Source organism: Diuraphis noxia, unplaced genomic scaffold (genome assembly GCF_037042655.1).
Source record: "Diuraphis noxia isolate RWA-SAM2 unplaced genomic scaffold, SU_Dnox_SAM2 contig0002, whole genome shotgun sequence".
In the NCBI taxonomy this organism is placed as follows: Eukaryota; Metazoa; Arthropoda; class Insecta; order Hemiptera; family Aphididae; genus Diuraphis; species Diuraphis noxia.
The window spans coordinates 45,597,630-45,614,251 of NW_028301712.1; the positions used below are offsets into that span (position 1 = coordinate 45,597,630).

At 28.9% G+C, this 16,622-nt stretch overlaps 1 protein-coding gene across 1 annotated transcript in view; it reads left to right on the forward strand.

The window, feature by feature from the left end:
* The window catches only part of MCU (mitochondrial calcium uniporter), a 74,361-nt gene extending 66,408 nt beyond the window's left edge, over positions 1-7,953 (forward strand). The window contains exon 6 of the mRNA XM_015518402.2: positions 5,148-7,953. Coding sequence (XP_015373888.1) covers positions 5,148-5,465 — 318 coding nt within the window. The 3' untranslated portion in view covers positions 5,466-7,953. The remainder of the gene's footprint in view (positions 1-5,147) is intronic.
* The last annotated feature ends 8,669 nt before the right edge of the window (positions 7,954-16,622 follow it).

Genomic DNA, 16,622 nt, shown 5'->3' on the forward strand with positions numbered 1-16,622 from the left:
TATCACCATTTTGTAAACAATAATAATTGTTAAAAATAATATCATAATAATAATAATATTATTTCTAATATTCGATTTACCATAATATTTTTATTTTATAATACATTAATTTATTATTTGTGACTAAGGGTTATAATTTGATTTAATTTATATGTACTTTTTTAGATTATGAGCGAAGCTAGGACTATATATTGATTTTACGATGTGTTTTTTGAAATTATGTTTATTATACTTTATACATAAGTGTATATTATATTACTTTGAGAATTTAGATCCACGATTTTAGTGCTTTGTGCTTAACAATTGGTTATTCCGGTTTCGTAAACGAAAGAATAACTTATAGTATATATAATAGGTATTTACAGAAGCATAAAGAATGTATTTCATTGTTATATATTACTTCCTATGGACGTTTATTGAGTTATTATTTCCTTAACATTCATTATCAACGTTTTGGGATCCTTTTTCACAGTTGCCAACTCTGATATTAAATCCTTTATTTCCTCGCCCTTAATAAATATTGCGTTTACCATTGACTCGTTTTTGGCCAAAAATATTTCAACTTGATGATCTTTGACAGCAATAAGGGGTCCGTGGTTTTAACTAGTTGTGCTTTAATAGTTAAACATACATCTTGAATGTGGTGCAGCTGGGAATAAGATAAAAATAATTGATTAAATTGATTATACAGTGTTCTTTCGAACGCTGAATAGTTTTTGCTTCATACTTCTAAATTCTGTGACAGCATTCCTCCTCTTCGAACTTCCTCATATTATCTATATTATAATATTGATAATATTTTCAATAATAAGGACATAATATATAATAGATTACAGGTAATAACAATTATATAATATTGTATATATTATAGACCCAATTATAAAAATATGGCTTCTATTGCTTTTAATCTATGTTCGGTAAGACTGTTATCATTATTAATTTTCATAATTTTTTTCCTAAATCCAGTTGGTACTATTTCTAGCATATTATTGCTCTTTGCAGGTTATAACATTCCCGCCTTGGTCTCATTGATCCCCGCACGTACACTTCCATGATATCTTGTGTATTACTATAATCCACTACAGGCAGTAATCTTTCTGTCTCAACCTCGTTGATCCTCTAACCCTTAAACATTTGATATATTTTGTATGTCTATGTTCCTATACATATTTTGTTAATATATTAGCAAAGTAACTGTTATATATTTATATGTATATATATATTATACGCTTTCTACTACTAATATTAGGTATACTTTACAGTTTTAAAGTTTTAAAGTTATATTATATTCCCGTTAAATCCAATTGTCTTCGTATTCAACTATAATTTCACTGAATTTCGTTTATTCCAATATAAATACATTGTAAGCAATGGTTTTATATCATTGAATATTAAATACATGTACATTGCACTCATTGCAGTAACCCCTTTTATAGGTATCTATTGACTATTATACAGCAGAGAAGTTCACACTTTTTTAACATAATTCAGTGGAAGTATATACAAGAAAAAAATTGTGTATGATAAAAATGGTTTTAAATAACTTAAAGTAATACATTAACCATTAATCAACTTTATTGTGATAAATGCATTGAATTATGGCAAAAAATCATTTGTTCATACTCGATTGTAATGTATTTTACATTTATTTTATTCGAGTCTTACTTAAATGTGCATACGAGTTATTTTTCTCACAAAAGTAGGTAGATAGATACTATATAATATATAATACAAATATTATTTTATCTAAAAATTCTTTCTTTGTAATGAATTCATATCGTTTTGCACAAACCAATAATATCTAATGTTTTCAGACAATAATAAGTGCATCTGTTATCTTTTACGGAACAATTAACATCAAAGTATAAATTCTGCTACATGTTCCGCAACAATTGTTCCTTTTGTAGTTTAACGACTTGAAACTAAAACAGGACAAAACCCTATCCATATTTTCATCATTACATGATAGACATTTTGCGAGGGTATGCATTGTACAATTTAACCATTTCAAACTTTAATTTTAATATCGTTATGGTTTAATATTGTCACCATGTTATCTAAAAAAATATTCATGTATTTTTTTAATTAAAAAATATGATATTTTAATATCTCTGCTTTTTAATTCTCCCCCGAATAATCTATAGTTAATTTTAATTCTGCCCTGTATCATCAACTTTTAATTATCAAATACATTTTAGATTGCTTAGGCTGCAGCTTAAATTTTTAGGTCAAACTCGTAAAACGTAAACACGTTGATTGATTTAGTGATAATTTTTTTTAATAAATTGCTATTTGATTAATATTAAAGTAAGGATTTTAAAAGTTTAATTATTTTATAGTAGGTATACGTATTATTGTTTTATTGTATCTAAAACTTACTTTTTATATTTACTACGCTATTTAACTGGTGTCGGTTTTTTTTAAGAATTTAACATAATAACTTACTTAAATCATTATGATAAAAATGTTGTGCAAAATTTATTTTATTTTTGTAGCAGACAGGAACCCTCGAGTGTCGTAGATAATAATTATTATTTTGGTAAAACGTAAATAGTGTTTTCATAAATGTATTATATTATATGCATATGCCTAATTTATATGACCTTTGATACTTGTTTCTTGTTTCATCGCTGGTGAATTATATTTTCGTACACGTGTACGTGACCTACCTATGTACAAAGTTGTGGCGCTTAATTAAGTCTATTATACTTAAATAAGGTAATAATGACGCAAAACATTTGATTCGACAGTGATAGATACATATAGTTGACAGGGAGGAAAAATGAAAAAAAAAAATTTGACGGTCGTTATTAAATTTGTAATTTATTGTTTTCTTTTACCGTTCCTATATGTTTATAATATATAATATGTATTATATAAAATGTTATTGTACGTGCTAAAGCTGCAGTGGGTCAGACTGTCTGATGCCCCGCCCATAATATAAATATAGTAGTAACTTCAAAAGTAATTTACCGGGTTGTTGGAGAAATGAAATTTAACGTTGACAGCAAAAGGTGTCGGTAAATAATATTGTTGGGCACTTACTGCGGTAGACGCTCGGGTATTATATTTCCGATTACAATTTTTTACTTCTCATAATATTATAATACAAAACGCGTATCGCTCTGCAGACTCGCTCCACCCCGCCTCGATCTACCAGTTTTTAATTCCGGCGGCTCTGTGCTTGATTTATTTCTGCAGAACCACGTAAAGGAGGGTTCATTCCGTTCGCGTAATTTCGTTTTTGGAAACGAAGGACACACGAACATACACCATAATGCTCAATATTATTATGCTCTCGAGTAGCAGACGATTAAAATTTATTAGCGGACCTATATTCGGACGTCGCAAGCTCATAACCGGGAGAAACTTTATCGCGAGGTATATTGGCGTATTGCACAATGTCTATGCGTACATAATATACGCATATTGTTTTATTTTACGCTAATGCAGCAATAAATATATTTAGTGTCCGGGGACCCCGCCTTGAAGATGGGCATTTGCGACGGCTGCAGCAGTGACCCGAAAGGCCATTATTTAGGTATTATATTATATCGTGAGTTCTGATCGTTACGAAAACAGCTGACGGGTTGAAAGCGTAAATTTATAATATTTTTTGTATAATTTCTTGTACAACATTATTTTATAATAAACGTGTACCTGCACGAGCTGCAGTATATAATTCGATGGTTAAGCACACACGCCTGTCAAGTACGTAATATTTATGAATTTTTCAAGAACCTCGTTTACATTGTATGAGAATGCAGAGGTGATATAAACACATTCTTATATTATACAAGAATCTACTGACGGTTTGACCTTATCCATTTTAGCTCACTTGATTTATTGGTCTATGCTCTTTTGAATCAGACCTCCTGAATACAATTATAAAATTGGCAGAAGTGTAGACCGACTTATACGGTGAGGGAGAAATGATCTCCGAAATAAAAAATAATCAACCAATTTCAGCGCGTCTTCCACCAACATCAAATGATTATTCTAAATTATTTAAAAATGTTATACAAAATGAACAGATTAAAATTTGGATTCATACATATAAAGATATAATTTCACTAAATTCGCCTATAAATTTAATTAACTTGAATTTTTGTTTTTTTAACTTTTTTCGAGTTTAATTTTTTTATAGTATCTTTAAATATATTTGAATCATTTAGTTTTAGTGGCAAATGCGCTAGGTGGCTAGGTAAACAGTCAATTGGTCCCCGGACAATTTGTCCCCGCATAAAAATGCCGTATACGGACAATCGGTCCGCGTCATAATTTTATACATGGACAATTGGTCCCCGGTCAATATTTTTTGAATACCTAGGTATACGAGTAGGTATAATTATTCTATCTCAGGCAGCATTTTGTAATGATTAGGGCTCGATATAAATGCCTTTTTAAAAAATGCATTATTTATTAAATAAATTCAAATTATTATTAAAAAATGAAACTATATTTGTATTATTTTGGAATTTAAATGATCGACGGGTGTCTTAAAGATACCTTTCAGCCACATATTATATGATGTGATTATTCTTTTCTTTTAAAATTTAAACATTTTGACAACAAATTAAATGAAGGTGACCTGAACTCTCCCATGATATTTAAGTATTTAATTTTTTTTTGTAAAATATTTTGTATTTAACTTTTAAGCCGGAGACCAATTGTCCGTGTATAAATTATGACGGGGGCCAATTGTCTGCATACTGCATTTTTTCGCGGGGACCTAAATTCATGCGCTAAAATCGGTTGATTTTTTTAATTTCAGAGACTCCATCCCTCCGCGAGTCGATTTACTATTCTGCTGGTTTTTTGAAATTATATTCTGGAGGACCGATTCTATAGATCTTAAAAAATTCTAGTGAACTAAAATGGGTAAGGTCAATAGTGCCTAAACTATATTATATACCTTCTCAAAAAAATTTAATATCAAAATATATTATTTTTAAATAGTTGAAATTCTTGTGAATCAATTACAATAAAATAAAATTACTTGCGTGAACTTAACCATTGTTTGTAGGTTGTGTTGGTGTGCATTAATCTGTGAGCATTAACTGACTACACACTTTCAGTTAACCTAAGCTTGTGTATATTTTTATATTATTATTCTTTCAATAACTATGACCGTAACCGTTTCGCAGGAGTACCTGATGCCAGATGTTCGCGATCGCCAATATCTGATCACCATGCACAAGAAGGCCAGAAAGTCCGGATTGGACTTACACACGTACAATCTGCTCAAGGACAAAATGGCGAGCGTGCAAACTGATCTGGCCCGTCTTAAAGACCCACTTATCCCGCCACACAGAGCCCAAGTCCTGTACGATCCGTTGGCTGACAGTAACTCTACGGGAATGGAACCCACGGGACTGTGGTCCGGACTCCGAGCCCGGATCAAGTCATTGATGGATGAGACCAAAGGCAGAAGCGGCAAACAAACAACCAGTAGCAGCATTTAAGAACACGCACAGTATTTTGAATAATAAATAATAATTTTAGATTTATGTCTTCTTTTTACGATAAGTTTTTCATTTTTTTTTCGTTTTAAACTTATTCGTTTACGTCGTATAAAAGTTGGTGCTAAACATATATTGCCGGTTTTCTGCTCGCTTTCATTTTTCATATTTCTTAAATATTTCTTAGATGACTTAATCTCTACACAGGGTTAGAGTATTATAACTTCACGCACACAAAAAATATCAATATACGAGTACTTTATAGGATAATATAAGAAGTATATAGGTTATATCGGCTCTTTGCAATATAAAATCTACATTCTGCATTATATAGTATCTGTACGCTTTTTTTTGAGACTTTTCTATACTTAAAAATGAAAAAAAATGTCTAAACACGCAATAGGTTTAGCTATTTCATTGGTATTCGATTTTTTTTTTTTGATAATAATTATTATAAATATATATTTACTACATTTTTTTATGTCCTTATATATATATATATTATATTATTATTGTTATTATTATTATTATCATAAAGAACGAGAACGAAAATCTCGTACCTCACCACACCGGCTCTCGTGGAATCGTCTCTACGTCACACACACACACACACACACACACACACAAGCACTTGTTGATTGATTGATCAAGAACAATCATTATCGTTTTTTTTCATTTTTTTTCATTTTGGGTTAGGATCAGGGTCGTTTTAATAAATATATATATATATATGTTGATAAATAATGTTATGATAATATTATAATAATTAATACATTTACGCGTCGATGGTGAATCGTATTGTATATTCGTCGTCGCTGGATTTGGTTAACGGAAATTGAGTGCTCATATATATTAATATATAATATTATATAACGGCAATGTGCATAAGAAGTAACATAACAATCCTTGTTTGTTTTAATGTTGTTTTAACGGAGCCAATATTCTATTTTAAATGAATAAGATGTATAATTATTACTCTTTTTTAAGATTCGCCATGCAGCTTTTTATTTCGATTAAAGCTCAATGTAATTAGTGTTAACTATTTTTAAATTTATCTCTTTTTCTCGCTCTTTATTATCCCACTATTCGTATAGTATTTAAAACATAATAACTTTTATAATTGTCTTTAATGATCTTCAACGCCATCATATTATAATATATATTATTTATATAAGGTAGCGTGTAAGTACAAAAATACTGTAACTCATGTATAGTCGAATCGTTATATAATCATCGATTTTTTTTTTTTATCGAAAACGTCATCGTGCGATATTTAGGTCTTAGTATTATAGTCGTGCCTCGTGCGATATTTAGGTCTCAAAACCATTTTTTTTTCAAATCTATTTAAAATTTATTCATATTGTATTATCATTATTTTTTTTTTTATTTTTTTTTCTATTTATTATACCTATTACCTATTGTACGATTATTTCTCTTAAATAATTATCATTTACGTTTAAGTGAAGGTATTAACTACATCCTTAAAGTAGGTACTATATACATTGTACAAAACGGCATTGTTATAATATTCATTTTTACTTTAGTAATTTGACTAATACCTAAGTTTATATGATTTGTTTTTATTTAATATTAAGTATTCCCTAAAAATCATTAGTATTAAGATTATTGTACCAATAAGAAATTAATTTAATCAAATTTGTGATGTTCAATTGTATTTTATTGTTTACATTTTTAATTTCAATATTATGTACTTTAACAAAAAGTATTAATTTAAGTTGGCTTGTTAATCAAATGTTGAGAGGACGTTTCTCGTTTAAACAAATTTAATATATCATGTACCTATGTAATAGCTATTTATTATAAGTAGGTAGAAAATAATTTTTTTAATATTTAATAAAAATATACTTTGGGTATATTATACAAGTTTTATGTACAATATTATATTATATCAAAGATATTGAGTAAGTATGTTGTTTCTTGGAAAACTGCATATTATTGTAAACAATTATTTTAAAAATGTAATTACTTGTTATTAAATTAAATAATATCATACGTACGTATATACTGCTATTATAGGTACATGGTATCAAAATATTTTTTTTGAATCTTCTACTTTTAAAGTTTATTTCAAGACTCGAAAAAATATTCGTTACAATTATTATGTACATTATACCAGTAGGATAATATTAAGAGTCGCGCATGGACAACCTCTTGACGCTATTGAATACCTAACCTATATATATTAGTAAAAACTAAAATGTTTGTTTATGTTTGATGGGTGCATAATAATTGAATTCGATTATAATTGTTAAATATATGTTATGCAATAACACATCCAAATATGAATATATTTTGGATGCGTTTTTGAAACATACTGTTGTTACATTCATGTGTTGTACAAGATTAATTATTATTGTTTTAACATTTTCGTATATACGTACTAACGTGTACCAACATTTTCTCGTTTATCATTATTTTTAATAGCTAATCCCTTTTTAATAATTTAATGTATTAAACATTTTTATTGTGATGTTTATGTGTTTTTTCATTATTTTTGCTAAACAAACTGCACTCAGTCGCGTGAGTATATAAGTAAGATTCAGTGTAAATGCCTTTGAGAAACGCCCCACGTTATCGCGAAATATCAATCTATTAATCGCAATGTGATTGACGTTGCAATCCTTCGAGGAAGAAGGGTTGAAATTTCAGAAAGTTTGACTTTTCAACCACCAGACTGAAATCGCCCGTAAATCAATACATATTTATTTTAATTCAAATCCATGTGATTTTACATTTGTGAAGCCATTACAATATCCCATATAATAAATTAATAAAATTAACGATTTAAAATTAAATCACCCGGATATGCGTGACACTGATGGGCGATGGATGATGGATAGATAATGTATTTAAAGTATTATACTCTATTAATTTATATATTATGTTGATAGTTGCGTTCATTTGCCATACTGAACATATTATACCACAACGCCATTTTGGTTGTATTTCAACCAAGTCGAAAAAAAATCGAAATTTTCCTGCTATAACATATGACGTATATATAGCTGTACCTTCCATGAGTCCTTACCATCGTTTGTACGGCGAAGTGTAGCTGATGATCGACCAATGGCAGGTCGAGTTAAGAATAAAGAAAAATACTTACTGTAGGTATAATATATTATTATGTAATTGTCCTCACTCGTTTTTGTTGAATAAAATACCATTCAGCAAAAACCAACTTCAAAATTCAATTACCATTGTTATCGTACAGTTTAAAACGACAAACACTCGGTTAAACTACAAAATAATAAAATAAATTACAGTATACACCCGCGAGTTCATGCGATGCCATGTTATAAATAACGTACCATTTTACAGGTAGGTTGTGATGAGTCTTCTCGGAGAGCCGAGAGGGTTGTTCGCAAAGAAAAGCAATACAATTTCCAAAGAGAGTTTCTTTCAGGCGTATTTGTTTTAAACGCTGTTGTACTATTATTAACTTTCTCGGTTATAGCCATAAATGTGTCCAGGGACGAGTGACGATTCACCGCGGATGAACCACGAGGCGGAAAAACTTCGTTCAAGTCGAATCGGAGCATCACTATAAAATATTATATTATAATATATTCAATCTATATTTCGGCCGGCCATTCAATTATTATTATTATTATTATTATTATAGTTTACTACCTAGCTATAGACGGCGAGAAGATGTTGTAACTTTTTTGGTTTTCAAACGACGGTCGTCGCCCACTGCAGCATCTGCGAACGCAATAACGCATCCACGTAGGCGCACATTATCGGATCTTATACAAATATCGACAAGTGACAATTTCAATAATAGTTACATACGAGTATAATATTAGGTATAACTGTATACGCGTGCATTCGTCCATCGCTTATATTGCTGAATGTTTATATGGAATATATGTTTACCGGCCTTTGGCTTATTTACATATTCGCTCGCTTATGGCCATATACACAATGTAATGCCACGTATTATTCGTATGTATGGGTGCGTAATGTGTAGTATGTAGATCTGTTTTCGCGGCGAAGTCGACCTATATACTAAACTCTCAGCGAGGTATTTTATAATATTTGTTGGTAAAACGGCAAAAGTTGTCCAAACATTTGAATTCGAAATGCGAAACGCATACCTATCACAATGATATCAACCATGTATACTCAAGTCTAACACGTAAACAGTTTAATCGATTTTTCCGTGCGCGGAATATCTGCAGCAGCAGTATATTATGATTTTATATGAATACAGATGACGGACAGCCACGGTATGTTTCCCAATTGTGTTTTATCCAACTTTTATTAGTTCAGGCACGGATCCAGAGTAAAAATCTGGGGGAGCCCTGCAATTTTTTTATAGGTACTTTATTTATAATTTAAAAATGTTGTCATAATAATAGGTAGATATAGGACATAGGTAATCAATGTAATAAATAAATTAATGATTATTTAATTTATAAATGTTGTACGTTAAATAATAAAATCTAAACGTTTTTTTACGTTGTCGCTTTTCCCAAATCTATCAATTATTTGGTCAATGTTTACTTTAACTTCCCTATGAACACATCATAGTAAACACAAAAAAGTAAGATAATAAGCAATAAGTAACTATTCTGAAATGATATGTACAAAATACAAATCAAAGTGTGTAATATACTAATATGTATCACGAATTAAAATATTTTAATTCGTGGTGTGTATAATATATATTATATATTATATCCACCTTTTTAATATATTATATATTTGTTATATTCTTATATTATATGTGATTTGAAATATAGTGATATCACGACGTGTAGAATTATAAAAATAATTTGAGAAATAATATGTTTGAGGGAGAACCTGGGCCCCTAGACCTCCCCCCCTCACCACTGGATCCGTCCCTGTCTTAGTTCAGTAGTATTAGATATTGAGTGTATTTAAATCGTCTATAAATAATAAATCATATTATACATAAAATAAAAAAAAAATTACACAGTAAGTACCTACATGTGATCATTTGTACTCGAAAATGTACGAGGAAAAATATGTGATTACGTTTTAAACGAAAGACTTTTGCTATTACAAATCTTGACTATAAATTGATGCTTATTGTCACCTACATTAAAAATGTATAATGATTTAAAATTTACTAGATATAAATAAATTATTATGATAGGTATTGGATGATTCAAATTCTAATTGAAGTCTAAAATTATAAAAAAATCAAAAATAGAAAATTCACCTGAAATCGCACAACTTTCTCAACGTCTTTGTTAATAATATTTGATTAATTTACCCAGGAAAAAAACCCTTATTACGTATATGTATCTATACTCAGGAAATGTGTAGTGAGTAAAGAATGAATTGAATCTCATTATTTTCGTACGATTTGTCACTTATACTGCCGATTATTTTGTTTTACATGATAAACGCAAACGCCCAAATCAGAGAGACGAAAAATCTTCTATCTGTACACTTTAATTATTATCGATTATACTGCATAAATATTAAAATATTTAATCAGTTGACTGTTCATTATTAAATTTTTACCTACGCATTTAATTTAAATTATGTAGCACATACGTAGGCACTATAATATGTGCAAAACTGTTGGAAGTCATTGGAAAGGATGACAGCGTGATATAAATCAATAGGTTTCGTAACGGTAAATATAAAATATCTGATCGAAAAAATTATATAAACAATATACTTAATAGGATATTAATTTAATTTAAAAAATTGACTTGCATTTATAAGGTAGGTACACGGTACACACATAAATCCAAGGTTGAGCAACCACGCATGTACATTGATGTGCTGTTTTCGATTTACCGATTCGCTGGTTTCGGAATGTTTACTCTTTAAAATCAAGTTTCGTATACTTTATTTTTATGTTTTTATTGTCGATTCGTTCAAACTATTTTCCAGCTAAAAGGTTATGAGTTTTCTAATATTATAACTTTATAGTTGTGGACCCTTTGTCTCATTACTTTGCAGTAGATTGGTAAATCTAGTAGTAAAATGTTTTCTTATTCTATAAAATTAACCGTAGATGCTATAACAAAATTGAGTAGGTAGGTAGTCAGTACCTAGTCAGTATTATATGTATACCTCTCTATATTTATATTATATTCCACTTTTCGGTACTGAAAATGTTCTTGGCTAAAAAACTATTTTAGTTAAGTACTATTTACTTAATTTATTGTTTCATATATACAGAACATATCATATGCACGTATTTAATATTATATTAATATATAATAAATTAATATATTAAATATATTAATTGTCACTACCTTCGCCAGATGTGTATTTTAAATAACGATAATTGTATATAGACATATAGTATATTGTTAGCTTTATAATTATAAAAATTAAATTAGAATTGTAGATCCGAGTTCCAAAAACCCTTTGAGAGCCAGTTTTTTTTTTTTGACCCAAGTTTAGTGACTCCGTACTTTGTATTAACATAATAGTTCAAAAGAGATAAAAATTTACATTTTTGTGTATATAATACTAATTTTATAACATAAGTTTTTGATGTTCAAAATATTAAACTCTTTAAGCAGTTTTACAGTTGAATACCTATCTAAGATCTTTTTTTAATTACGATCTCGAAATGATGAGTATTTTGACAAGTTTATAGTCAAGTAAATATCATTGGACTAACCCCAACCTATTAAACTGTACGAAATTTGAGGTTCAACAAGTTCTAAGTAAAGTATTCTAATACCTTTAAAACGTAGAATTTCACATATATTTTCATGTAAATTTCTTACTGTTTAAATTATGTTTTTGAGCTTATAGGTACTGCTTATTATGTAGGTAATTTGATTTTTCCATTTCATACCATAAGACATTTTTATGCAAAGATATTTAAAGTTTCTAACATCATTGACTGATTTACAGTGTAAAGCATATAATATCATGACGGTTATCATCATGTTTGAATGTTATTGCACATAATTATTATACGTATGAAAGCTCAGAACGAGATGGATTATAATAACGGATTTTTAAAAGTTTAAAAATAAACTTTTAGCACGCAATCAACTATCAATAGTTTTTAGAATATCTATCTCAATATTTTTAAAAACTTCATTCTAAATATGTATACATACTAAATAGGGCAGTGTCATCAGCGTATTGTATACTGGATTTTTTAAAATAAAGTGATTTTATATAATTTAGTCAACCTAACCGAATGTAACGTTGTGCTTTACCGTAGATACTTTGTTGTTAACTCATGAGTAATATTATCATTAATTTTTACCATTTGTTTCCTACTATTTAGGTAGGATGTAAGATTAGAAAGAATACAGAAGCGGATATCCATATTGTGTTAAATGAGTCGATAATTTTATTTAAAAGTAGATTGTAGTTTTCTGAGCTGCACACTAGTTAAATCTATAGATAAATCGTAGTACACCTTTTTTCTTCTAAGGTGGTATATATATATATATATATACAAGTTAAGATACATTACAAAACTTTAGATTGGTCAGTATACTTGTCTATTCTTAAACCAAATTGATGTTTTGAGGGTAAAATGTTTGACCCTAAATTATAGTCCAACAACTTAATTTAAACAATTTTTTTTCGAATATTTTCATTAATTTTAGATTGTCAAATTTATAATATTACTATATTATTCTTTGTGTAAACAATTTTTAGTTTCTAATCACTGATTATCATGTTGTACTTAATATAAGCATATGCCTTGTATCTATATTATGTTATCATTATTATTTCAGAGAATTTAATTGCCAAATTATAAGGGTTGGATATTTGCATAAAATATGTACTTAAGTAATAAACAAGGGCATAGATCAAATAAAAAATACATTGGGATAGTTGCAATTTGACGATGTTTAGTTCAAATTTAAAAAGAGATGGTTCAAAAAATGTATCTTCTTATATATTATATTTTATGTTTATTTGTTTTTTTTAATAATCATCACTCTTTCCATATTATATTCGATCATCATAAACACTTTTTATTTTTTAAATATTGATTGCAAAATTTTTACTTGTGACCAGAAGAAGGTTTGCCACACTTGGTATTTTCGATACATCAATATATGACGGCTATACCTATTGATATATTACATATTTTTATCTATTTATTTGAGTTCTGAAGGAATTCAATGAACTATACCTAGTAGTTTAAGCTACATAAAATCTGTATATTTTTGTAGGAAACCATAATAATATTTTTTTTTTTAATATAAACGACAATAATTTATAACGATATACCCTGAAGTCAACCCCCTTCCCCCCCCAAAAAAAAACCTCTGCAAGACTATATAAGTACCTATATTATGAGATATATACCATATTTACATAATATTATTGGCAATTTGTGATCGGCAATCGGTATGCACAAAGGCTTGGGGTTTTCCTCTTGATGCTTCGTTATATCTTATAACGATAAAGATTATGAACAGGTCATTTGTACATGGAATCTCACATATTTATTATAAAATAATATTACAATATAGATAATCATAAGTGCGAGCGTATTGCGAAAATCAAACAATTTCACATTGAAATGATACATTTAATTATGTCTATGGAACTTATCGTGACAGGCAGATGTGACACCCTGTATACGTATGTTGTGGTTGTTGTATGTATATATTTAAGAACCTATGCAACACTGTCTAGTTGATTACAAATGAATCACCCCCGGTGACGGTCTTATTTGAATGATTACGTGAATCCCACCTGGGTCAGTGGCGTATATTGGTCAGTGCAAATGAGGCACATATGCATCACCATCGCGTATCTGATGCAGTGATGCCTGCTGGCGTAAAATTATCGTTTTGGAAAATCTAAACCACGTTCTAGCCAGGAAGTCAAGGCTACAGCAGTATTTATAACATCATTCCTTTGCGCCATCATCAAACATGAAATACAATTTACGCCATTGAACGGAATAATATTAATATGTTCCATATTAAAGTTTTTTGACGGGTCTATGGAATAATTATATAATATGTAGGTAGATTAAAAGTATAAAAGTAAATAAGAACTTATTAATAACAGACTGGATTTTTTCTCATCTTCAATAATCTGTAGGGCGTATTGTACACGCGTATTCGATCGAAATGGAACGAGAATATATAGTTATCCACACATTAAGGAATAATACAGAAATTATAATATTATTGTTGATTTGATTATGAGTTAGAAGGAGAATTTAAAACCTGTAATGTAATATGGAAAGAAAACCATTTATAGTAAAATTATGTTACGTCATAGCATATATTACTATACAAACGCTGCATAATTGGTACACATATTATTATACACTTTTCAGGCTAATACATATTTGTTACTGCCTTGTACTCGATCGTTGTAATACAATTTGTCGTTCATATATAATATAAACATGGACATTTTGGGCACTACGGAATAATATATCGTTTATGTATTCATTGTGTTTCCACCCTTAAGCCCTAACGGTTTATTTGTAGTGTTGAATTCGAATGTATTCATTCTAAGTGGACTATTTTGCATCCGCCATTGATGCAGATTTAAAACATAAATTATTATCATCATAATATTATAATATATTACACTCATGAATACCCACGAGTGTACAGTACAGCTAGAACCGAATGGTAATCGATTCTAGACTTTGAGCGCATTTTTATTGTTATTATATTATTATTAATACTATTCAGTATCAGTAGCGTAATTTGGAGTCAATCATGGGAGGGGGGTTGGGAGCAAGCAGTAGTAAAACTAAAATTGCGTTCATAAATTAATAAATTAAAAATAAAAAAATACATAAAACCGCCTATGGCCTATATTTAGTGGACAGTTAAAAATTAAACAATATATTGGTATATTATTGCTATTAAAAATGTAATTTTAAATACAAATACTTTAACCTAAAACTTTAAGCCCAATATTTTAAACTTTATAAAATATAATATTGGTTTTAACTAAACTTAATAGATTGAAACTTTCGACAAACTAAAGTAATATACTTTTAACTAAAACATATGTAGGTACCTACTGTACCTATTACAAATAAAATAGGCGTTAAAAATATTTATTGATAACATGTATTATTAATTAATATTTTTCGGTCATAATATTATCTGTTCTTATTGTTAAAATCTTAAGATGAAACCCTTAGGCTTAAAGTAAGTTCATTATTTATGAAATGATTATGATCTGTACTCGTAGGTGGTATCCATAACTTTATATATTAAATATCATCGTTGGTTTTTCATACATATTGGCAACACGGTACTTCGGTTAAATTCATTTTTGCCAAACAAATTCCACTTTAAAATGCTATTATGTGTAAACAATATTATTGTATAATATCCTGTTGGGAAATCCTAATATAGTATACACGTACGTTATAAAAGTGTATCTCGGTTTGAGTGTATTTTAGTTTTAGTGTACCTCCATTCACGGACGAATATTGGTGTCAGTCAGACACGTAGGGCGCGTTACCGCGTGACACCACTATCTGTCGCGGATTTATGCTTTGAACGCGATAAAGCTTGGAATCATAACGATAACACATTATTTTATATGGAATGCGACTACCACATCGGTTATAACGCGTTTCAAAATCAAAACCTATTCTTTTATTTTAACCAATTTTCTTATGAATAAAAAAATTTAATTGGTTCTATTTCTATATATATTAAAAACCACTTACGTCATATTTTATTTAGTACAGCCAAACAAATGAGTGAAACAACTATTTGAGTACAAAAACAAATACTTAAAAAAATATTTAAAGATATTTTAAAATGTGTGTAAAATATTTTTTTATTTTATAAAATATGAACTGAACAAATATTTTGAATTACGTCAATTTTATAAACATATATTTTACACCACATATAATTTGGTAAATAGTACCCAATTATTTTCTATTTATCTATCAGTGGTGTTATATTTATATATTGTTTCAGAGTAATTGTGTACTCTCTAAACTCTCATGTACGTGCTTACGCCCAAGAGGGAGAGATTTAGACATGTTGATGTTTACAATTTAAAAATTCTGCATCGTTCGTGATCTGACAACTTTATTTTGGGCTTACTGCAGTCTACAGTCCAGTTTCAAGTAATAAATATTATCTAACGTAAATATTGACATTTTATTTACCGTTACACTTCACATAGTTCTTCAACTATACTAGCAATTAAGTTATATGTCTA